At 37.5% G+C, this 26,047-nt stretch overlaps 2 protein-coding genes across 4 annotated transcripts in view; one reads left to right on the top strand and one right to left on the bottom strand.

Annotated features, from left to right (window-relative positions):
* LOC127066431 (uncharacterized) overlaps positions 1-16,755 on the bottom strand; it is a 19,450-nt gene extending 2,695 nt beyond the window's left edge. Inside the window, exons 1-5 of the mRNA XM_051000197.1 lie at positions 16,497-16,755; positions 15,761-16,267; positions 569-634; positions 404-489; positions 201-296 (exon numbers count right to left, since the gene is read on the bottom strand). Of these exons, the coding sequence (XP_050856154.1) occupies positions 201-296; positions 404-489; positions 569-634; positions 15,761-16,221 (709 nt within the window). The 5' untranslated portion in view covers positions 16,222-16,267; positions 16,497-16,755. The remainder of the gene's footprint in view (positions 1-200; positions 297-403; positions 490-568; positions 635-15,760; positions 16,268-16,496) is intronic.
* Positions 1-26,047, top strand: part of LOC127066442 (uncharacterized) — a 27,726-nt gene extending 1,679 nt beyond the window's left edge. The window contains exons 1-3 of one of the 3 annotated variants that reach the window (XM_051000219.1): positions 22,662-23,670; positions 24,266-24,374; positions 25,314-26,047. In XM_051000219.1, the coding sequence (XP_050856176.1) occupies positions 24,312-24,374; positions 25,314-25,865 (615 nt within the window). In that variant the 5' untranslated portion in view covers positions 22,662-23,670; positions 24,266-24,311 and the 3' untranslated portion in view covers positions 25,866-26,047. Of the gene's footprint in view, positions 1-22,661; positions 23,671-24,265; positions 24,375-25,313 lie in introns of those variants that run through there. The other 2 variants (XM_051000218.1, XM_051000217.1) reach the window with 2 other exon arrangements.

The raw sequence follows: 26,047 nt of genomic DNA, 5'->3' as shown, positions 1-26,047 counted from the left end.
ATTATCGCGAACTTTGTAAGGCACTTTTACTACGAGTTACCTTAGAAGGATATCGATACCTTACACTACTTGTGTCGTTAGAGCTAGAGAATTTCTAATCTAACATAAGTATATACCTACCATCTATTTTCTTATTTAACATTTATTTCTACGTGCATTATTGAAATATATATTGAAATTGTATGAAAATATTGGCTCACCCGATTGGCACTGACTACCGGTAAAACCCTTTGGACAGGCACATTTCCCTGGAGAAACGCAGGTTCCACCGTTTAAACATGATGTTAAACAGGTTGCTAAAAGACAAATCGCAAGAAATCATTCAATGATTATTGTTATTATATATATATATATATATATATATATATATATATATATATATAAAGTGTGAAAAAAATCTTACGTTTATTGCAACCGAAACTGAGACGAGTAAACTGCATCCAACCTGGACAACACGTGAAGCCGGGTGACACTTCGGTATAGACTAACCTAAAGTATACGATGACTTATCTCGAGTAATTTGAAATTTTAGAAGATCTCGATAGATCAACAACGTAATAAAGTTTACCTGATCTGTCTACCACGGTGATGATGCGGGGAAGAGGAAGTAGTTTGTCGTGCACATACTCGTCTTCTAAAAAACAACAACGATACTTCGGTTGAAAATAGCCCAAGAGCTAGGAGAGAAAGAAAAAAACAAAAAAAAAGTTTCAAAAAAGAGATAAAGAGATATATCTAATCGAAAGAGCAGGAAAGTTTAAACGCGACGAGAGATAGATGCTACGCATGATCTGAAAATAAATCGCGCAGTACGGACACGTAACGAGCTCTCGTTGCTTTAAGAAGACCGCGTCTTTCACGTCGAGGGGACGAATCTGGCTTTGCATTCATTACCACGCCTCGATTCGCATAACGTGGAGCCCTTTGTCGAATATACGATGAAGAAGAAGAATGTGAAAGAGAGAGAGAGAGAGAAAGACAGAGAGTATTAAATTAAATCTCTTTTCATATTCACCATACAACATACGTTTCCTTGATTTTACTACAGAGAGTTTGGCAAACCGGCGTAATTAAAAATGGCGAATTGCTCGGTAGTCAGCAAAGTAGTTATGGTGACAGTACTGCTGAGAAGCGATAGATCTGCGTTCCGCACAGTATTCGCATAGTTTCAAGATGAAACGATGTGAAGACGACCGAGAGAGAAATAGAGAATGAATCAAGGTATATTACCGTACGTAAATATCCAGATATTTACAGATATTTAATAGATGTTACAATTAAATAATTATTCATTTTATTTATTGGCAAAAAATATGAGAATGATAAGAAATTAACAAATTTAATATACATAATAACTTAGAACGTTTAAACTAGTTTTCTGAATATTTTTTAGTTTTCTTTTCTTTTTTGAAGCAATCGATTGTAAGTATCAATCGTAAAGAATTTTCCGTTATATCAAAGATTTTTATTTTGTTAGAAAATTTATGTCATCATTTGTGAAACAAATTATAATTTATACTATTATTTACTATTATCGAAAATTTACACATGGTGCTGCAGGTAATATTCATAAACGTTAATTCTTCTTATATTTTGAGAAAAATATTAAATTTATTCTATTATAATTCATATTCTTCTTAACTATTTTATAAAAATTATTATCAATAATATTTCAAAGTATACGACCTGTCAGCATACTTACGTACAGTAGTGTATATTATAACAGTGATACGCAAACTATTTATATTCGTAATCCTCTTAAAAAGGAATTTTACGCGTGCCTTAACATTCTTTTACATTACACTAATAAATATAATAATCGAATAATAGTATTTTTTTCTTAATTTTTATTTTGCAAATAAAATAAAATTTTTTCTTTAAAATTCGATTCTTGTTATACGAAAAATGTATGAAAAGGTTTACTATATTTTCTCATAGTTGGCGCATTACTGTACTGTAACTTAGATAGAAGAACGTGTTAGCGCAAGTATATTCTACATATATGCATATATACATGAAGATCATATATAATTTGGTACGAAGAGGCGGACTCGGTGGAACCACTTCGTCATCATCAGGGCGCAGAAAATTGCGTTTTGCCGTGTCGCTGTCATGTTTACTGAAACGCGACACGACGTTAACTGTCCCAACAACGTATCCTCGATCCACACGATGCGTGCCCTCCATCGCATATTTTCCGACTCATGATCCTCTTCCTTGCAAGGAGAACAAGGCATCGAGGGAAAAAGGAGGCACGATACGGCCATAGGGAACGCCGGACAAAGAAGCTGGACTCGCCCGATTAAACTCAGCTCGCGGGCACAAGAGTGCAATTAAAACGCCTTCTGCCTTCCCAAAAAAAAGGGAGAGATAAAGAGAGGAAAAAAAGGAAAGAAACACAAAAAGAGACACATTGGAGTAGCATGACCCTTATCTTTTTCCCTCTCTTTTTTGCCTTTCCTCGTCTCCTTTCTTTTCTAAGGCTTTCTTCTATTGCCAGCCACTACTCTCGATGCCACCAAGCAAAAAGTTTCATAGAAAATAATGCAAAAGAGAAATGAAGAATGTAAGTTCTCTGGCATTTTTGGCATACTTTCTTTGGTCGTGTTAGTGATAATATCATAGAGAAAATATCGAATGAAAGAAGGAGTTCTCTATATAAAAAATAATAATTAGTAGAAAGTCATGACATCGTTTAATTAATTAACGTTCAAATTGCAATAGATTAATCGTTTCATTTTAATTGAACATTTAATCAAATCAGTCTTTAAAGACATTTTCTACGTTAAATTAGTACTTCTTTTTATCGATTATCAACCACGCGTAACTATATAAAAATTAACGATCTGTGTGATACGAGTATACGCATGATTTTAAGTAAAGGGGTAGGATATGTCTAGCGAAGAAATATTTTACTATTTTTCCGAAGTAATGGCCTGTAAAATATTCTTCTTAAAGTTATGAGAAAGTTATGTCGCGCTTAGATTCTCACGACGTGATGCACTCCAGGACGAAAGCAAGGTCTTGGACGAGGTCAAGAAATAACGTATATGTGTAGCTCGAAGAAAAGGACGTAACTTTGGTAAATGCATTATTTTTGAGAAAAAGGATTAAAGGAACTTCGAACATAGAACTTTTCCCTACTCAACCGATATATAGTATACTTATTGATTTTAGTCTTGAACACGCTCGGTGAGTGTACTTTAAGTAAATATTAGAAAGTCTCGTTCTTTAAAAATGAGTCACTTCCAAGTAATGGAGGATATACAGGGTGAGCTATTTAACATGTAAACTTTAAATGGTTTCTGCACATTATATGCTTTCTATGACAAATTGTTTTATTCAGTTACATGTTCATCGCTTGCGCTTAAAAATACTGTTAACGACGTTAAACACTATTAACAGGTTTGACGATATATTTCAGTATAATAATAAATTTGATATATAAAGCAAATTTTTAAAGAAACACTCAGAATATCCCGTTAACTATTAAATTGAAAATAACAATTTTGACTTTCGAATTTCTATTATAAAAATAAATAGTATGTAGTCTGTATAATCTCTCTGTCGAAACTTTTGTACAAAACAATTTTTCATATAACGCACGGTTTAAAATTTATTCGAAATAATGTATATATTCTTTGTTTCTCAAATAGTTCGCCTGTTTACTTTTACTGTTTAATTTTGTAGTAATCAGTACATTGTCCCCCAAATTTTAGATACATTAGAATTATTCTTTTTCATTCGTTTTTCTTTAAATATTATTTCTAAAATTGATGAAATCTTAACGATCAATGAAAATACGGTATCGTTCACCGTCTTATATAAAGATCGTTTACAAGTAACGTTCGCTATGAGAAATAGTTGATTCGCTGTTAAACCGGTTTACGTGTCCAACAAAAATCTGTTTGATCGTCGATCTACGCTTTTGGAAATCGACGAAGAGTCGATCTGTCGTTTGGATCGTTCCCAAAGAAAATCAGTGGGTGCACTTAAATATCACGAAACTCGATCTATCCCGCATTGGATTGTACGAAAGTTCAATCAACGAAAACAATCGGTTAAGGTAAATAATTCAAAATGAAAAAGAAAAGGAACGTTTGCCGGTCGTATCAGCTTTGTTCTTGGGTGACAAGGGTACACTTTCACGTGTATTTGAAAAATAAAAGGAATGAAAAAAATATTGTTAAACGGATATTGGAGACACTTTGGATACGGTTCGGAGGACAATCGCGTGGGAATACTGGTTCAAGAACAACTCTCCGCGATACGGTACATCGCTCGTCAATGATAACAGCATGTAAAAGCATATAGGGTGATCTAAAAATATTATCGAAGAATTTAGAGAGAGATAATATTATCAAAAGTAGAAAAAAGTGTCCTCCTGACATACGTCTGGAAATGAACGAAGATATATGGACAATTTATTTTATTTGCGAGTACCAATTATAATATACGAATAATACTTAATGATACATCATAACAATACAACTTCAATACAACTTAACCTTTGACATTTGCTTATTTTATTAATATTCTTGCGTGCATTTGACGTATCATAGTTGTATCATAATTCGTATGAAGTATCATGTAACGTATATAATTGTTATCCAGAAATAAAATAAATTATCTATATCTGATTTTGAGAACACCACTTATCTCCATACTTTTAAAAGATACTTTTAAATCACCTTATATATACTTGCATGCACGTCCGATTCGTGAACCTTCCGATAATCTTAAAATAAAATAAATTATCTTCGGTAATAGTAGAGTATTTCTCCAGCTATTATTTAAAGCAAATTACATGTATAATCTCAGAGTACTTCTTTCTTTTTTCTTTTCTTTCTTTTTTTCTTTTTTTAAAACACTACGAAAGAGTACTCGTAATATGTAAAATATCCTTGACTTTGCAGCTTGTTTTCGTGTAAACCTTTCGACAAAATTTTACAAGGGGTTCCCTCGAGTATCCTTTTTATTATTCAGCATCCTTCTACTTAAAAAATGCATGAAAGCAACGAAAGAATTCTTTCTTCTCCGTTCCGAGTGATTTAAACGCATTGTTAGATAGACCAGTAAGGACATGCTTAATAATTCATATTCCGTTGTCGTAAAAATTGGTCGATAAAAATGTCGATAAAAGATGGTCAATAAAAGATCGTCTCTATGGCGATAACTAATACACGTACTATGTTTTTTAATATTATCTTGGAAGATATCCATGGCGTGCGAGACCGAGGGCGTCGAAAGACTAAATGGAAAAAAAGGGAGGGAGAGAGAGAAAGAGAGAGAGAAAGAGAAAGATAAGGCAGATAGAAGACATCGGTAATAAAATTAGCAACGTCGTACGATAGGAAAGAAGAGGGAGAGAGAGTGGGACAGGATCGTCCCTTGCGTGATCCGGCTTGGAGCCTTCTCCAGGGTGATAAATTTCCGATGAGTTATCGCGTTGGCTGCTCGCGTGTCTACGGCTCTCTTAAGCACTTCCGAAATCTCAACGGCTATCTCTGAGAAAGATTTCACCTCGAGTATCTTTAACGCATAACGATATACCGGCTTCTTTGAGAAAACGTACACACATTCATTATACATTATTTCGCGATGGGATAAAAGAGACAAAAAAGTTATAAAATCCTTGATTTTATCTCTCTATCTTCCTTTCTATCTTTCTCTCTTTCTCTCTCTGTATTTTTCTCTATCTCTTCCTTTTTCGAAAGAACTTTCTTTTGTTTGAACAGGTCGACGATCGCAAATATGAGAAATTTAGCGGACGTCCGTGCACTGGCACAAGCAATAAACACAAACTCTTTATTATCCGATCTCGTGAACCTTAACGTCGAAAGATATTTTCTTTTTCCGGTATACGAGTTTATCATGGATAAAAATGTACATTCATCGCTTTCCGAGTTCGGAGACAGAGTCTCATAAATCAAAGATTTAATGAGAGTTAAGTGTAACGAACGTCCCATCGAATTAACCGAAGCTCGTAAAGACCGATATTAAATCTTGACACCGCTTCGTCTCTGTTACTACCATTCTATAGACAACATTCATTTTGTCCTTTATCGTAATCGTTCCATGCTAGTGGTTAACGCGAATTTTTTGATTAACAGTCCCTTGTTAATTTTTAACAATGAAAAACTCTTGACCTGTTGTAATCGAAACGTTTGACATTTGATGCTTTTCGAGAACTCGTAATTTTTCTCGTTAGAAAAAAAAAAAAGAAAAATAAAAAGAAAAATGCCAATAACTTCGAAAACGAAGCGAGGCTGAGGCAATAAAAGCTTCACAAAAAGTATGGAATCTCAATGACTCCAATCGTGCTCTCGAACTCATATTAAAAAAGAAAGAAGGGGCGGGGAAAGAGTGAGGGCAGAAGAGAGAGAAGAAGCCGTGAATTGAAGTGGCACTCGTGACTCAACGAACAATTCCCTTCGTAAAATCTACCAACTGGAATAGTATTGGTCGCATTGGTTGTTAGTCGAAGGCGAAAGGATCGATCGAGAGCAGCCTCGAGATTCGTGACACCTCATTTTTCTTCGGACATCCTTCTCCTTTGCAAAGACCACTTTCGCGTCGTCCAAAGTGAAAAAGAGTAGTGGATGACTTACGATCGTCCATTTAGGTAATTTACGAACACACTCGTATCAAAGTTGATTCGATCGTTTCTACTTCCATAATACATGAAACGGGTAATTCGTAGAAAATTTTATTTGAAGAATGACAGGTATATAATGAACTTTCTGTCAGGTTTCTTTTATCCTAGGAGGAAAGAATATTTTTACATTTGGATTCACGGAATCGCTTAAATCTTATTTCCCGTATAACGAGAAATCCTTCGTGGAAGTTCGAACGATTCGTTCTTCGTCCTTGAGCCTTTATTCTGTTGAACGTTTCGGTATAATAATTCTACGAGGCAGTTTCACACAACCGAGCGACCCCTGTCTGGCCTCTCACTGTCTCGTCGAGGGTACTACGCGAACGAATAAAAGCGCGTGCAAAGTGGAAAGATAAAGGAGCGCGAGTCAGACATGACAGGATTTGATGGGAGAACGTGTTCGCTCTGGCACTTGCAAATTCATCGCGATTTAACGGCATCGATTAAAATCGCGAACAAAGCGAGAAGCACCACGGATGTTCCTTTGAAACGAAACTTGAGAGGAAGCGTAACCGATTAGCACGATGACGAAATTCTGAATTTGTTGTTCTGAGTCACGAAGTAAACCGCGAATAATGTGAAACAATAAGTCCAATTAAAAATGAGCCGTTTTTATTGGTCCGTCTTTTATTTCGCTTCGTCAGTTAAATATGTAATGTTACGAGGTATAATACCAATTAAGGTTTGGAACACCGTCGAAAAATATTAATTTGGATACTGTGGTTCACGAAATTTCCCACTCGCGACTTATTTCGATCAATTCTAGCATTATAATTCTGGCATTTTATTTATCTGTTGTATTTAATTAATAAAATGCATATCCTGTTCCCCACGGGTCATCATTACTTCTTGAATTTATATTACACATAATTATATATGTGTACGCATTATCATGATTAAATTAATATTCATATAAACTGATTGAATTAAATTATTACTTTCGACAATTAATTTTTTTTAATCGTCGTTCTTAATCAATTTAGTACTCCAGTGCTACTATCAAAACGGGAATGTATGTAATAATAATATCGAACTAATAAGTTTTTTGATTTGTGAAGAAAAGCTATCTTTCATGATTGGAATGAACATAAAAATAACCCGTACGATAGAAAGTCGAATATTTTTATCTCTGAATATTTATGCGTCAGCGGTTTATCATACGGTCTAACAATAAAGAGTGACTTTCGTTAGTGACAAATGGCATCGATTCATATTCCAGATATCTCTCGATATATTTTCTCCTTCGAATAATCTTCTTTCAACACCTTCAACTCATCTTTTTATTCGTCGAAGAAAAAGAGTCTTTTTATCGAGGGAGTTAAGCCTTAAGAATATATAGCCTACCGATCGTTAACGGTTGCTATATCGACGAATCGTTACTTTCCCCTACGAGGGTAACGGACTATGGCTAAACAATCCGACGCCATAGTAACTCTGGTGTATACGTTAGCGAGTGAACGCGAGAACGTCGAAGCTAAACTTGCACCAAAACGACCGACCATTCGAGAACGTGATTCACCTTCGCTAATTTCAGAAATGTGATATTTGAAATTGTTTATAAGATCTTCGTTTCAACGCATCTGCCATCATTATGGCATTCTCGTAATACAATTTCAAGGATCGCGTTACCAAACACAATTCTTGCTTGTTTTTTTTTTCTTCACATTGATATTCTCGTAATAAACTTTTCAAACATTTTCTTTTTTCTTTTTCTTTTGTTTAATACCAGAAAAATACTTGACAATATTACTATTACGAGCTGATAAATAAATGAATTACCGAGAATTGCAAAAAATACGAAGAGCGTGAGTTCTGAACGGGTAGATCTGTTAAGAACTTCCAAATTACAAAATTACTTGATGAAAGGTTAAGAATTGCATCGGAAGTGAAGTAATTACATGGCTACGCGGTGCCGATAAGACATGCATCGTCTCACATTACCCCTCCTACTTCTACTTCTTCCTTTTTCTTCTTCTTTCGTGTCCGTTACTACTACAGTAGTCTGTGAGTCGCTTACAGAACCGGACAAGACTCTATGTAATATTGATTGTATATTATATGTTCGGATATCTTTTATGATTAATTAAATTACACCTTACAACATTACAGATTTCATTACCAAGAATTATAGTTTCCTTGATCATCTGATATTCAGTGCTGAGATAAAAAATTTCAAACATTTTACAAACGCTTAAAAATGTTCAAATATTATCATTTGTATATAAACACATGGATATACCAAGATCCTGGAAAAGAATGAAGCTTTTCATAGAAGATGAATTCAGATATCACAATCTCGTTCTTTTTTATCTTAACAAAACGATACTCGAAATGTACAGCAAAATGTTTGCAAGCATCATATTTTGTAAAATAGGAAAAAAGAGGAGGAGAAGATTTGCATTAGTTAATAGTTCCTCGATGCGAGGGAAAGATTTTATGGACGTCAAGCAGCTCGTCGGCATACTTAAGTGGCGCTATTGTTCCAGGTCAATCAGGAACAACGAAACCAGTTCCATAGGCGGGTTCAGGATACTTTCAGGAGAACGTACTCGAGAGAAGACAAAGAATCTCGAGCTTTTTCTTGCATCATAGTTAGTTCGTGTGTGGGAGCCTACAAGAATTTCTCACGCGTATGCTATCGCAAAAATACATCCTCTCGCATCCTAGCAAAACACTTCTCTCTCTTTCTCTTGTTAATACGCGTTTCACCAGCCGCGAACACCCTCCAGCGATCTCTCTGCGCCTATTAATACTTGTACTCGGCTGAACGATCATATGCAAGACCCTTTCCTAGACATAAACGGACGAAGTGAAATCGATCTTTCGAAACTTCACTAAATTCTCTCTCTTAGAGAGTTATTCGTCCTTCGAATGATTTTCAGTGATTCGCTTGGTTCGAAAAGGACACTGAAAAAAAGAGGAAAAAGAAGAAGAAGAAAAAGAAGGTATAAAGGTAGAAACGAGAAGGCACGAATTCCTCGCGAAGAAGGAACGATGTAGTTTTTTACTCGAGCGTCCATTTACGGCGAATATGAGCAGCCATCCGGTTCGACCACCCGAGGGCCATCGCTCGAGGGCCTGGCGGTTCACGAGGGCCAGCAGTACCTTGACCGCCTCCGTGCAATCGCGTGAGGAGGACGCTTGCAACTCTCGCGATTTTTTAACCTCTGACCTCTCTATCACTCTCTCTCTCTCTCTCTCTCTCTCTCTCTCTCTCTCTCTCTCTCTCTCTTACTTTCTCTCATTTTCTCTCTCTCTCTTTTAACGCATGACTAAAAAGGAGATCGATCGAGTATCAATTTATACGGACGAGATATATCTGAAAAACCATCCCGATGTTGCAGTACGAATTACAGCTCTCTATTTTAATACTTGTTCAGAAAATTGTACCTTTCAATATGAAACTTTTTAATTTTTAATATACGCCGCTTCCCATCGCGATAATCAAAGAATTATGTTCTCGAAGAGAAAATCTAAATTCTAATCTATACTTACACTTATCTCAACCAACAAAGTGTTAAAGCAGCTTACGATTTTTCCAGCTAATCTGTAGACAAATATTTTATATTCTTCGTATGTGTTTTTTTAGAGTGAGTATACGATATTCTAAAGAAGCACAATGTATACTTACATAAAAAGATTCGTATATACGTTGCATATAAGCAATATTTATAGACAGTGTAGATATTTAAATGAGTCTAGACCACAGCAGGCTGACTCAGTCATTATGAAATTTAGAAACGATCACGACGCGTGCGCTCTTTAAATCGGTACAATTTTACATTTTATGAGCCTGTCGTGCCCGTCACCGTACGCACCTGCGTACGTTCACGAACCAGTTCTCGTTCCCTTCGGAACAGGTTCGAAGTGTTTCTACAACGACACGTGACGAATTCATGAAACACGCATCGGCTAAATACTCCGGATACGGCTACTGGGTTGAACGTCCGTCACTGTTATGTTTATCCTACGAGACGATCAGCCCTCTAAGTGGATGAAGGAAAAAGAAAAAGAGAGGAAAAGATTCGTGGCAAAAGATGCGCTCTATTTGTGGCCATGGTATCTCATTCCACCTTGTCTCTCTTCTTTCTCCTCTTCGTAACGCCCAGCCACGTTCCAAGCTCGACATCACCAAAGTCGCCCAAAGGCGTTCGAGTCTCGCATGGAACGAATCCCATTAAGTGAAACTCGCAGTTCATGAGTTAGACCTCTTCAAAGCTTTATTCAATTATTCTCGCTTTTCGCATCCTTCTCTCCGCAACATTTTAATTCGAATAACTGAGTCCAGAATGTTATCCGGGTTCAAAACCGGCATTACGTATTTCGAAATCGATTTATCGAAAATAGTTACTCGGATGATAAATTCTAGGAATGGATAATATAGATACGAGTGAGTTCGTTCCAGGAATGGATAATATAGATACGAGTGCGTTCGTTGCACGAATGGATAATATAGATGTATGTTGATTTGTTTCAGTGAATGATATAGATATGAATGAATTTGTTTAGAGGATTTACATATGTATATCGATTTTGAAAAAATCTCTAAGAACCCAGTAATTAAATTTTATTACCAGAGTATTCGAGTTTAATGAACCAACGATACAAAACCTAGTTCTGAATCTGGATAACATTGTGGCTTCGAGTTTCCGAGTATTCGATTACTACTGGCTTCCATTAAACTGCTTCGAGTTGCTTTTATGGCTATAATCAACTTTATTCGATTGATTTCATTTTCTTTTATACGATCACTAAATAGATAATCGCTTTATGTATTTATATCCAAGTTTATTTAAAACAAAAGCATTTAGTGTTATTAGTTAATAATAATTATTAATAATTTCGACATGGTTTCCTTTGATCAGACCTGTTTTCCAAGTTCAACATTATTTTCAGAATTATTCTCGTACGTAATATTCCTAAATCGATAAATTTAAAGAAATTTTTACCAGAGGGACTCAGCGTCTAACGTTTCCCTTGTGCTTTTTATACAAATTTTCTAGGCTATTTCAAGCGAAACGAGACACATTATCTTCGAACGTTATTCTATAAATACGAACGTCGAAATGTTTCTAACTCGAATTCACGAGTACAAAAGCTTGACTCTCGTTAATGAAGATATTCGAATCTATTGTAGATGTTCGTAATCTTTTCTCTTATAATTTACATTTTGTTGCAACGACAATTAAAAATTTCAACGAGTCAGTCGCATAATCTCGGAGTATTCGGAGCAACAAATACCATTTAGTATACACTCGTAAAGGTAACAAGAAAGCTCATTTCGACTAGTTTCATTCGATGTTTTACGCTCATTCATATGCATACAGAAAAAAAAAATAAAAGTAATGGGAAATCGTGGTTCAAAGTGAAAGCGACTGATGATATATAAACCTAGCAAAGAAACCTTCACTGCCTTGAACGTTCAGGGAATTGATCGTTTCCATTTCAACCCTTCCTTGTCGCTCATTGTATTTCACAACAAACATTTAGTTCTTTCGCGTTCTACGTTGCGATTTAAAATTAAAATCTACCGGTATTTTCCTAGCGTCAAACTAACCCAGAACTTCAAACACATTCCACATAAGTTATTTACGAAGATTCGATGTTTAAACACGAAAATTACGATTGGTTAGAATAGAAGAGTATTCTCGAGAATGCGATTTATTTTTTTTTTTATCTTTATTTAGTCGGGAAAGAACGATCGGCCAATATATCGTCTATATTCGTGTTTCGAAGGGGATCGGTTAAACTCGATTCGATAAGCACTTATCTCGATAGAGGCGAATAATCTAAGCGACTTAATGAAGCGAGTAACGCCGATGAAAGATCAAAGAGGCGACGATGCAAGGTAGCGAACTTCGTTCTCGCCCCTATTCTCTCTCTCTCTCTCTCTCTCTCTCTCTCTCTCTCTCTCTATCTTTTTATCTATCAATCTATCTATCTATCTCTCTTTCTTTCTTTATTTCTTAGCGAGTATTATATCGTAAGAAAAGTGAAGGGGAAGAAAAATCACGTTTGACGATGTGAAAAGCACGATGATTTTGACGGGGCAACGATGATAGAGAGACACGTTGTATGGTTTTCCTCTTCGGCAGACCTTCTCAAGAGCTCGTTGATCGTTGTTCATCGATCTTCGTCGGCACTCCGTCAGTTCTCCGATACACATCATGGATATGACGAAACGAAGATCGATAGACGATAGATTTGAGCTTGCGCAAAATCGTTCTACGAGTGACATAGCAGGATCATTATCTCTCCTACTTGGAACTCCTTGAATATTCATTATTCTTGTTTCTTTTCGTACGGCGACTATCGATCATTCTGAGCAAAGTATTTGAACAAGTGGACGAAGGATCTTTATGTTCCTTGAACGCGACGCACTTTTCTTGCTACTTTTTAGCAGAGTTTTATAATAAGAAAGAGAGAGACAGAAAGAAGTATAAATGAAAGAGTAAGCAGAGAGTAAGAAAGAGAAAGAGAGAGAGTCAGTGAGTAGAAAATAATTTATATTTATAGATTGTAGTAATCCCATTACGGAGGGGAAAGATAAACGAAATTTCGTGATAAAATAAATAAATATATATATATACAAAGAAGGAGATATATGTCTGTTAAATGTCTATAACGTATGGATGCTGCGTGAATCAAAACTATGTAAATATAAGAAAAAAATGTATAAAGATTACAGTAAGTATGAAAAATAAATCACATCGATATAAGCAAGCGGATGAGTAACAGTAAGTATCTGTATGAGTATAGATATTTATAGGTATAAAAATAGAAAGAGATAAGAGTAAAGGTAAGGATTAAAAATACAAAATGAGAGAAAGTGAGAGATGAGGTATACTACGTAAAGACGTATAAGGCAACAAGCCTTAAGCTTTTTTCCAATGAAGGCTTTCAAGAGATTTATTCAAATGGAAGTCACTTGATGGAGCGTAATAATGAGCGTGAAACTTTGTTCGAAACGAATCGAAGGCGCTTCGCCATCGTCCGACGAAAAAATGTCGCCTGTTACGAACGTTTTATGATATATGAATATTCGATTTGGTCCGTTGATTCGTCAGACCGTAGAAATGACTGAAAGTAATTTAAACGTCGTGAACCCAACGTACCCTTCTAATTTCGTTGGCAGAGACATTGAATCTTCATATCGACAAATCGGATTTTAAGTGTTATTATTATCGTATCAACAAGTCGAGATCGATGATTCTCTCGAGATCGATGCCACCATAAAGAGAGGAGGAGGGAACCCGTGGTGCTATTTGGCCTCTCGTTCACGAATAAGTTATTTTTTCTCTCTTTCATTCTCTTTCTCTCTGTCCTTCTCTCTTTCTCTTTTTCTTACATACATATATCTCCGAATTGGACGAACAATCGTGATTCTTTGAATAAATTTATAAGAATTTTTCAACTCGACATAGACGCACGTTTTTCCAAGTAGATCGCATTAAAGATTAAAAAAATGTGAAAATCTCGATGAAAAGTCCATTCAAGAATTTTTCTTGAGAATCCACGGAATTCTTTTACTTATCAATATCCTCGTGAAAATAAATCGAGAGATCACGTAGCAACGATCATTCCTCTCGATTCAATTCAAGGAAAATACAACGTGCACTGATATTTATTCCAAAAGACACGTCCATTTATATGTAACACGCGAAGGCGGATTACGAGCTCGATGGTGTCTACATGAACACATATGTATATACGTCTCGCACGAACAATCCCGATGATTGTACAACTCGGTGAGAAACGCTGTGCGCGTGATAATTAATCGATCGATTAATTAAGCCTACGAGTAGACGGAACCTTCGATAGTATCAGTGAGTCAAGTCGAGTCGAGTCGAGTCGAGTCAAGTCGAGTCGAATCAAATCTTTTTCGAGGGAACCTTCTCAGCGAATGTTATTACACCGTGCGAGATATACCGGGCTTCCTTCGATCGTACATCATCTCGCGGATACGGCGCGTCGCTTATTGCTCGTAAATATAGTAATTCAACGACACGCCGCCTAGCAGCGTATATTTATGCGTCGCTTCGTTCGGCTCCATTTGCGTGTCTCGAGATAAAGTCGCTTCGATTGAGCCCGAATCCGTGGGCCTCTCTCTCTCTCTCTCTCTCTCTTTTTCTCGAGCACTCACTCTCTCTCGAGCACTCGATGTACTTTTCGAAAGGTACGTTTGCAAAGATAACGAGAAAAAAGAGACTCCTGGAATTCGGCGTATGCGCTTGCGTGGAACGTGATCGATGAGGTAGCACGTTTATATTAGTAAGAGCGGGCGAACAACCGAGCGAGTGCTATACCTTTGCGTTATAGCTTAATACTCCTTACGATCGTGACCGTTTAATGATCGCCCCGGCTGACAGTAAGGATCTATGATCCTGGAATATGATACCATAATCGTGTAGAAGAGAAAGGTAGCGTTTCTTATTGATAACTCGATTACCGTCTACGATGGAATCTCGAGTAAGGTATCCATTGCTTCTGGATAATAGCGAGTTTGGTTAATTAAGGTACCTCGATATGCTTTATATACCATTGGCAATCGTGAATTCCAAGTAATCTTGCCCGTGGACTCTCTATCGATCTCACGGACTTTCATCGAATATTCCTGAGACGATCGCAAAGTAACGGTACCCTGCGTGACGATCGAGAGGAATCGCTCGATCGATTCCTGTTCTCGAGCGATGCTGAGATCGAATGAAAATGAAATCATTTTTTACATGCTATAAATCATCCTTCAAGTTCCGTTTATTAATATTAATCGATATTTTTCATGAGGCGATATAAAAGTAGTTTACACTGTACAGGCAAAGTGGAGCACCTTATTACTTATTAAAACAAACAGTAGGAGCTAAAAGATTTGTACGAATTTTTACAGCAAGATATTTTACATCAAGAATTGTAAATTGTAAGAAAGCTGTCGAATCTAAAGAAAGATCGAAATTTATTTAATGTTTCGTGCATGGATGTGTAGAGGCAATGAAAACATACGCAAAACAAGCAGATATAATTTAATAGAAAAAGAAAATAAAGAAAGAAAAGTAAAGAAAATTTATTGTTAAAGTTATTGTTAAAAAGGAGATTCCTGGGACATACCCCGAATGATGTCTGGTGTAAGTAGGCGTCGTGGTAAGAATTCGTTGGTAGCCTCGAGTAGTAGCTTCCGAAAGGGCTCGATGCCGATGGTCTTCGTGAAATCCGGCATAAGCGATCGCTCTGGTACCAGCGTATTCTGCAACGGCGATCGCACCAAATTTGTCTGGTCTGGTTGCGTTCGATCGTACGATGGGTCTCATCGACGATCCGATCGTTGGTGCTGTTGCGATCGTCGTTTCAACGTCATCGTCGTTCTTGTAATTCCAAAGGCGATTCCAATCGTGTTCGCGCTCTTGGACGCGAGCCCACCTCTCGCGAAACAAATGCGGCCAAATGATCTTTCGTGTGCCGATCTGCGAGACTCTTCCGTGAAAACTCTCGTTGACTCGTGTCTCTCGATCGGTAGACGATACCACGAGAACGATCGCTTGGAGGATCACAAGGGACAACGTCGAGGCCATCGTACTCGGGACACGAAGAACTCGGGTACAGGGTGAATCACGTGACCTGATAATAAGTTGGTATCTCACTTTTGATAAGGAAAGCGACTGTGCAAAGAAAAGAAAAAAAGATATACATGCTTGATATTTCAAACAAAAGAAGAAAGTGTACGGAAATCTCGAATGGTCCAAAGAATGTTGATTGATAAAAAGAAGAAGATTATTATGCGATCTCAATGAAGAATCCTTCCTTCAGAATCGAACTTTTTCAAGCGTATCTATTTGTAGTAACTCACCCCGTATGCGTCTGGTCCACGAAACGGACTAAACGAAGAAGCTTCTTCTTCCCTCGTGAGAAGCTCGCATTCTCCGTCGCGGAACGGTGCAGCAAACGGTGCAACGGACGCGTCGAGAACGGTGGATGGACATCCGGTGCGAAATAATCCGAAGGCAGCTGAGAGCACTACTGAAGGAGACACACGGACTTGGGGTCCCACGTGCTTCGTTCCTCGCGCTACCAACCCCACCATTCTTCTTTCTCTTTCTCCTTCCCACTACCTTTCTCTCTCACTCTTTCTCTGCCTCTCTGTCTCTCTCTCTCTCTCTCTCTCTCTCTCTCTCTCTGTTTCTCTTTCCCTCTCTTTGCTTTCCCTCTCGTTCTCGTTCGCCAGACTCAACGAACAATCCACCTCTTTTGCCGCTACTCTTTGTCCTACTCCCTCTCTAGTAACGTCTACTCTCCTGGTACGACGACGTGTCTTTCAGTAACCACCTACGTATCCTTGCGCGCGTGCAGCCAGCTACAGGACAACGGCTTCGAGTTTCTCTTTTTACGAGCTCCGATAACTATACGTGTACCTTTCTATACGTATGAACGTTTCGTTCTTTCGACGATGTGCATCCGCGATCATAGACCATAGAACAGATCGAGAAAAAATTATTCTATCTCGTCTCAAGACTTTTCCTTTCGTTTTCGAACACTTACTTTGTTTCGATGATTCCACTAGATTTCACATATCATTAAACATCGTATTGTTGGACAGGAAGGTTCTGATAACAGAACGATTCGAATAGCAAACATTCTCGCTAGCTCTTCTCTGAAACAGTTGGCTCACTGACACAAATTTCATTCACTCTTAAACAAATGTTCCCGTACGCGTAATATAATAACAGGCGTTCTTATAAATACCTGGTAAATGCAGCTTCGGATAACAAGAACTCAGCAAAAAGATATACCGAATATTAAGCATACCTAAATCCATAGCTTGTAGAGAATGATTTTAAAATTGAAACAATACGCGTTGGTAAATTTCAACGAAACGTTCTCCTATTCGCGTTTTGTAACCCGACTCGTTCGAAAATGTTTCGTGAGTTGAAAGAAAGTTAAAAATACAGGCGTTATTTTTCTTTCGATCAAGAGGAAAGAAGCAGAAAATAAATGAAGTTCTAGCGTAGTCGAAAGGGCAAAGTATGTACGAGCGTGTTTATTTTAAATCTCTGTCGAGTCAAGGATGAAAACAAACAGCCCCTAAAACTCGTTAAAACTCGATGATGCAACCTTCAGACAACTACGCGATGCTTCAAGCATAGTCGATAAGATAGCGAGCTCGATGCCGAGGAGGGAATTTTAAAGCGACAGCCGACAAGCTTCGCTCGATTACATCGTGCTCTGCTACGATAATCTTGTCGAAGGATGTTTGCTTCGATCGATCGTTCTTCGTTATATACTTTAGATCGCAAGTATATACCGATCTCCACGAATATACAAACACGTCCACGTGCGTGTATACATCGAGCCATACTCCTTCGTTTTGCACCGATATGACCGCACCTTTGTTTGTTCGAGCACGATCGAAAGCGAAAACAGAGACGCAAATGGTGGAAAATCGACTCGAACGTCTTCTTGTCTGGAGAATCTCGTTAGTACTATTACCTAAACGATCTTTGTTCGTATTAACGAACGACAGATCAAAATAATTCGACTTATTCAAAGTTCTATCAATTACGATTATATAAATGAAGATATAAAAAGTACAAAGTGTTTAAAAACACTTGGAATTGTTATAAAAAACGAAGCAACATTTTAGTATCAATTAATTTGATTTGTTTTTATAAAGGATCTTTTTTATAATTTACTTCAAAAGATATAAGATTCGATATTTCGAAAACTTATCGATTTACAAAATGACGAAAAAAAATAATACGATGCAATAACATTTTATCTTAAAAAATCAAGGATCTCGTTCGTTATTCAAATAAAAAATGATCGACTTGCGAGAGATCAAATAAGGCTTAACAAGCATCTATGCTTTACTTGATTTCAAAAACTTGAATCGATTTATTCAGGGTACGTGTCGTAGAAGAGGAAGAAGAAGAAAGAAAGAAAGAAAGAGAGAGAGAGAGAAAGAGAAAGAGAGAGAAAGAGAGAGAGACTTGCGAAAGATTCGAGTCGCTGCATCCGTCAGTATGAATTATCTCGAGATAGGAACGTGTCCGTAGGACGTAGCATAAACTCGGAGCGAAAGATTGCATAGTGCTGGTAGAAGGAGGAGGGAACTCTCCTCCCGCGTTCTCCGCTAACGTTAGATCGTTCGAAGAAGAGGAGCGCGTCGGACTCGTAAGATATTTTCCGACGAAGATAAGATCTGCGGTAGCTAAGAAAGAGAAAGAAAGAAAGGGAGAGAAAAGAAGAGAAAGAGAAAGAGAGAGAGAGAAAGAAAGAGAAAGAGAAATTTGCGGTAGATGGTGATTCGAAGATACAACTGCCTACGCATCTTCTTCCGAGTGCACCGGCTGGTCGTTGGTTGGTCCAGCCTCTGGACCAGCCGCTGGTTCACCTGCATTGCGGTGCGTTCGGCCCCGGGCTCGAGCTCGCGTCGCAGCCGCAGCTGCGCGTTCGAGACCAAGGATGTCCGCTTTTGAGAAAGCCACGAACCTTTCTTATACGCTCGTTAATCCTTCAGGATCACATTGATAAGCGTAAAAACGTGTAAGGCTTCGTTCAAAATTTGCTCTAACTGTTCTATAAAAATCCAATTTCTTTAAACTTGTCTATTCGAGAATATTATCGATCATAATCGAATTGATCGAACGACCGTGACGAGATGTTACACCCACGTATACCGGACTACCGTCGATTAGATCGTAAACGTTTTAGCGTTGCTACACGACAAAGGAAATAAAATATCGAAGGGCGTCGTCGTCTTCGTCGTGTCGTTTGAGAAAGATAAGCTGACTCTCAGAGTCTCGGTGCAGTTTTTGAAACGTCGAGTGGACGGTACTTGGTCTCGACCAAGGACAGCGGTGTGCTGCAACCGCAGCGAGGTCTCTTGAGCCTTTTTGTTTGTTTCGAGGCTACCTTCGGAACCGTGCCCCGTTCGAACGAAGGGCAAGGTAATTGCGCGGATCATCGTCGTATTATTACCCATTAAGGGCACGAGACACGCGAGAGCTGTTAATGCAAAAGGAAATAAAAAATAGTAACGAAATAAATTCCTCCTTCCAGGATAACGTTCATTGTAGCCTCATCGAGATAAAACTATGTTTGAGAGAAAACTATGTAGAAATTCTACTTGACACAAGTGGGCTACTTTAAAACAAAGCGATTGATTGATGATTTTGATATACTATCGTTTCGAGAGGTTGGCTAGTTTTCAATGGACCAACCGATAAGTCATCTTGACCTCTAACCTTAGAACCTATACGAAGATACTTTCAATGGGAATAAAAAAAAAATTCTAACCCGCCTACCTAGCTTTACTATAGAACGCTTTCGCGCGGAAGTATGCTTTCCAATAATAATTTAGCACTGTATAACTATCCGGCGTGCATTGTACTCTCGGTAGCACTCGTAACGACTGCAAAACGATAAAAAGATAGAATAGTGCCAACTGTCTTTGTTATATCCATTTTCAAGGTCTTAGAAACGTGTAATTATTTTGAATGAATGAATTTATCCTGCGACGTAAATAAGATCGACCTTAAAACTCGAGAAATTCTATTACGTAAGATTGCGAAATTGGAAAAAACTAGTGCAGATCGTAGCATTCTTCTCTTCAGATCTGAGAATCTTTAAAAGATCGTGTTATCTACTCCGTCTACTTACTCGCTCTCGATATTTCTATACATATAGAGTCGCTTAAAGCTGGAAAGCGTGAACTTTCTGTAAGGGAAAACTTTGAATTTCGAAATGTCAAAGATCAGAAGGGAAATTTCGTGTGTGACCTAATAGGAGCACGTCAACGGGCCGAACGTAAGATAGCTTTGAGAACTTTTGAAATAGTATGATACGAAATGCCGAAGTAAATCTTCGATGAAACTCACGAGCTGCGGCACAAACTTGTTATCGGAATAAGCGAAGCGAACATCATTGTCAAGAGCAGCATTTTGTTCCTTTTAAAGTCGAACGCTTTCAACGTACATACATGTGTTCGATCAAGACGCGATCGTTTACATGATTCTCTTCCATTTTGTTCGAAACTCATTTGCTAGAATCCAAAGTTAATTATCGAAACGTCGTACCCGTCATCTTTCATTAACTAACATTTGCAATCACATCGTTTTTTTAACGATATTCTTTTGCTCGCTCAACTGAAATTTTTTAATGATCGATAGCGATCATAGGAAAAAATAAGTAAACGATCATGAAGTCGATATACGATTTGTAACTTGTCCGATAGCTAATGAGCTCTGTCTCGAATCACTTTCTTCGTGCCTTGAGATAAACGAGAGGAACTGTATCACAGAGATCTATGTTACCGACTGTGAAACAACGATTTCCTTTCGCTTCGAAGAAAGAAGAGTCGTTAGAGAGCATATTTTTTGGAAAAAAGAAGTAAGAAAATTAGAGGACCAAAAAGTCGCTTTAAAAACGAGAACAGCGTCTCTTTAGAGACTTCGATTACGAAGTCAAAGAAAATTCATTGTTCTGGAAAAAAATAATGAACGTGGAACAGATTGATATGATATGAAAAATCACATACTATATCATAATGACCTTGATAAATTGATGAGTTTTTTTTCATGAGAACGTAACGTGAATTTTTATAGCTATAGAAAATTGTTTGGCATTCACGCAACGATTCTAATTACGATAAACGTATTCGACGAGTTCAATTATGTATAGAATATCTCGCTACTAAAAAATGAAAAAGAAATTGTTAGATCTTTTAGATAAGTAAAAAAATATCTACAGTTCGTAAAAAAAAGTATTCGCACGCTATTTAAAATCAAATAACTTTTTATAGATTCTACGAGCTCTCAACTCAAAGAGCTTTGAAGTTTTATATGGAAAATATGCAGAGATTAATGTGCTGTAAAAATACAATAGAAATAATTTTACTTTGTGGTAGCAATAAAAAATATAAAACGAGAACTTTTTATACAAACTTTGTATGGAGTGCTTATAGGAAAAACGATTATATGAATTTTGTAAATTATGATTTGAAATTATTCAAAGATAATTCAAATCGCGCGAAATTATTAATTATCTCGTTATCTCATCTGTTATTCATTATCATAAAATTTATACAAAGCTTTATTTTATATTTATATTACTATCATACTACAACGTGAAACATACAGTATTTTTGTTTAATCATTGATACTTGATGCAACACAACAGATGAATTTTTTCGTATTTATTAAAAAATTTCGACTGATCTTTTATCGATTTAAAAAAATTTGTTCGATTTTAAATAGCATCGAAACACTTACTTCAGCCCTGGTACCTACATAAATCTACGTATGTTGTACGTATACATAAATGTACGTATGTATGAAGCATGCATTCTCGCATCTTATAAGAGCATTACAATTTTCTTCCACTTTATCCTCTGATTAGAAACAACACAACCAGTTCCATCGTGGTCTCTATGTGTGGGTGTAGAAATTGCTTTATTGTAAGGGCGTCGCGACGTCTGGCGTCATTCAGACGGCTGTGTGAAGCGTGGAAATGTTCTTTAAAAGACCGACGGCCGGCGTCTTGTACTGTACCGCTCGATAATATTTTGTTTACGCTTCAATGTAAACTCAACAATAACGCTACTTGCGGAATTATTTGCAATGCGATGTGAACAATCAAACATCGCTATGTGCATTGGATTCTTTTAACAAATTTCAATTTTTACCGATCGTATTCCAGAAACACGATCGATTGAACCTATATTTAAGAATCAATCAGTCTTCATATTTCAACACTTTGTAAACCATAAATGATGGAAGTATTTTTTTCTTTTATTTTCCGTCCATAATCAGCAGCGTTCGATATGTCCAATTATTAATCAAGAGACCTGTCACGATCTCATGGATGACTATTAAAAAATCATTGAGTTTTTCTTCGTTTAAAATCATAAACAATTTATGGAATATACGTGTAAAACTTTTTTTATTACTCTATAACTAACAATAAATTGTAACATATAATTTACATACTCTCAGAAATTAATTATAAAATATCAAAAAATTATGCTTGTAATAATTTTCTGGTAAAATTACGTTACGTAGAATAACGTAATTAGAGGTGTCATTACTAAATCATGATAGGTACCATTTGCCCATTTGCCCTGTCTCGGTCGTAATTAATTGGTCTCGTAGGAGAATATCGTACAAAGAGAAACACCCGGTAGATGGGTGAAACACAACACGCAGAGTGCTCGCTCTGGTAACGTATCCAGTATTTGACCTAATGACACGATCCCGTGACGTCAGGGGCGAAAGGTAGGTCGACCGAGAGACTCTAAGGAGGTGAGGCGGTCAAAGGCGGCCAAAGACTGACCTATCCTAGTCACGTAAATCGCCTTAACACACTGCGCTACCATAAAACGAAAGCAAGTTTCGGCTGGTTTTTTATTTCTTTTGAAAGAGCGAAGACCTTGACCGAACTTTTTTTTACATTAAATTCGTCCTCAGTTACTATGATAGAAGTTAAGGATACGTATACATACACATACATACATGCATATATATCTACGTAAATCCAAAGAAGATCGGGATAATTCATAAAAGATTTAATCTCGATTGATCATCATGCGTGACAAACTTCAAACAGTCGATCACAATCCTTTGTCTAAATTCCGAGCCGAGGCCGTTTCGTACGTCATTTACCCGAACCTTTTTTTTTTACCTCTTTACCGAAATACTTTTTATATTTAAAGTTTATCCGCGAAAGAGCGAAGGATATGAAAAATCGTCGTGGTATCATCGGAGTAGACTCCATTATTAAAGGTGATCAGTGGTGGCGACAGTGAGAGCAATCAAATACAGTTTGGTTAGAATCGGATTTTTTGCCCTTGTTGCATTCTGCCGTGGGTGAAGGAGAAAGAAAAGGGCGTGAAGCCACCGCTCAAAGGGTGGAGATCTAGCAAAATCGTCTTCAATTCCACGTCGGTGGAAGGCATAAAAACTTATACTTGTCGAACAAGCGAAGTTCTTTTATAAGAGAGTGAATCTCTCTTATTTTCACTGATGCTCGTAAGTTATATCCGTCGCAACTCGACGATTTCGCCTTCGATCAATAAACTCTATTCGATGACTCAGAAAAAACTTGCGCTCTCGAAGGGCACAGAAGGAACTTTGAAAATTTATCGTCGTCCTTCTCGAATTCCATTTTCCCTCTCCTTTCTCAGGTCGTCCTTATAGATACGCGTTTCGCTGGTTCGCGTTTGCCTTGACATCTCCTCTCTCTCTCTCTATATATATATATGTATATGTATATATATATATATTTCTCTCTCTTTTTCCGTCACTTTCGTACTATATAAAACGTATCTCTCCGCTAGTACTTGACCTCCGTGCTCCTTCCGCTTTTCCTCGCCGATACGATACGATGCAATACGTTCTTCTACCTTTCCATCGTCCTCTACTCTTGGCTCTTTCTGTTGTATCTTCTTCTTAGAATGTACATTACGAGAAACCAAATCTCTTTCAACTTCTTTGGACACGCATTGCGACTTTGACGACTGTTGTACATGTCTAGAATGATCGCAACCTTCATGCCCTTTAAAGTTTTCATTCCACAAGTACAACCAGTAGAGAGGACTATGTACTTCTCTTTCTTCCATCGTAGGTTCCACCGACGCAGTTCTCAGCGTGTCACTGTTCACGGCCATTCTATGTTTCGGCTAGTCGATCGACCTCTCAGTTTCAGGCAGCGCGCCAACGAGTGGATATATAAGGTCAGTCTTGATAGTAAAAACGTGTGGCTAATGCGGAATTCTTCCTCGCAGAGGTCTTTGCCAAATGGGTCAATTCGAATAGGGAGAAAGAAGAAGGGAACGAAATCTCGAGCAAAAGCTACGTCGAGAGGCGTTTCGCGCCCACGATGGAGCCATAAAAGTCTAAACACGGCATACTGACATCCAGTTAACAGGCATCTCTAAACGAATTATCAAAGGATTTGCCGCTCGACAACCTTGAAAAAGTACAACGGTTAGATTGAATCGATCGCGTTAACTCACGCCAACAACTAACTTCCGAGAACGAGCAACGATAGTGATATAGATCGACAAATTCAATCACTACTGACCAAATTCAATCACTAATGGCCAAAGTCAATCACTACCCCGTAATCTCTTGTAACTAGCGAACCAATTATGAACGAAGTAACTTTCCTTTCAAAAGAACTTGTAACATCCGCTCGAGATTTCGGATATCCGTAACGTAAGGCATTAACGATATTAATGCATTGCTGATTAAAAAATTTTGCTTAAATTTCTTACATTAGTTTTATATTTAAATAACTATGTAGTTATATCTAATTATATTTATGTGACTTAGATAAACGATTAAGGATATAAAGTTTACTGAAAAGAAGGAATTGTTATCACCTGTTAGAGGATAATCAAAGTACATAACTATTAGCTGATTAGCATTGTATTAGATAAAAACATGAGATGTCTTAATGTCTATCTGCAATGTGTTAATAATATCGTAGATTTGTCACCATTCTGATATTAACGTGTTCGCTGTTCATAAAAGAAACTGTTCGTAATGAACAGTGAACGTGTTAAGAGGGAGATCGTAGAACCATTTGGCAATCAGGATAATCTCCTAAATAAATCTACGATCCATCTTTGTTAGAGGCCCGTGGAAGTGCACATTAATGTACTCTTCAGATGTTATTCCTCTGGTCGAAGGAACCGGCAGCAGATCCTAGGGCCAGTCCGTGGTTCGCTTGGTTCGCTACCGCGGTAATACTCTGGCGTTGCAGAAGACGAATTACAAAAGCTATTTTGGCAGTATCGCCGTTTAGACTGTTAAGAAGACGGACGGTGATTGCGTTACTGAAAGAAAGAACTTCGTCAGTGGTAATGAAGCCAACGAGGACAACAACGATGACGACGATGGCGACGGGAACGACGACAGCGACGGCGACGGCGAAAACGATGACGACAGCGCGAATGAAACAGCAACAGTTGCAATTAAAACAGCATCACGGTATTTTGCTAGGTCAATATTGTCAGCGGCAGCTACGACAAGAACACAATTGCAAGGCAACAACCGGCATCAGGACTCGGGTAAAACGATTGTGTACAGGCGACGGTCCACACGTCTCGCCATCTTCGTCCTCGATCCAAACGAATCACCAGATCAATTATAGAGTAACCAGAAGCGGCAGAATTTATGGGAAATATCACAACAGAATTGTTTCGGCGGAACATCGCTGATCAGAACGATCATTGATTATTTTCTTGTTCGTTCGTTTACTTTCTTCCTCATCGTAGTTTCTCCTTAACGTTCTAATCGTCGACATATATGTGTACATATAAAGCGTATCACTATTCTCTTAAGCTTGTGTAACCCTTTGTTTGAAACTATAAGAATCGCTAAACACCGATTACGAAGATGA

Source organism: Vespula vulgaris, chromosome 9 (assembly GCF_905475345.1).
Source record: "Vespula vulgaris chromosome 9, iyVesVulg1.1, whole genome shotgun sequence".
In the NCBI taxonomy this organism is placed as follows: domain Eukaryota; kingdom Metazoa; phylum Arthropoda; class Insecta; order Hymenoptera; family Vespidae; genus Vespula; species Vespula vulgaris.
This window is presented reverse-complemented; position numbering and strand designations above follow the sequence as displayed.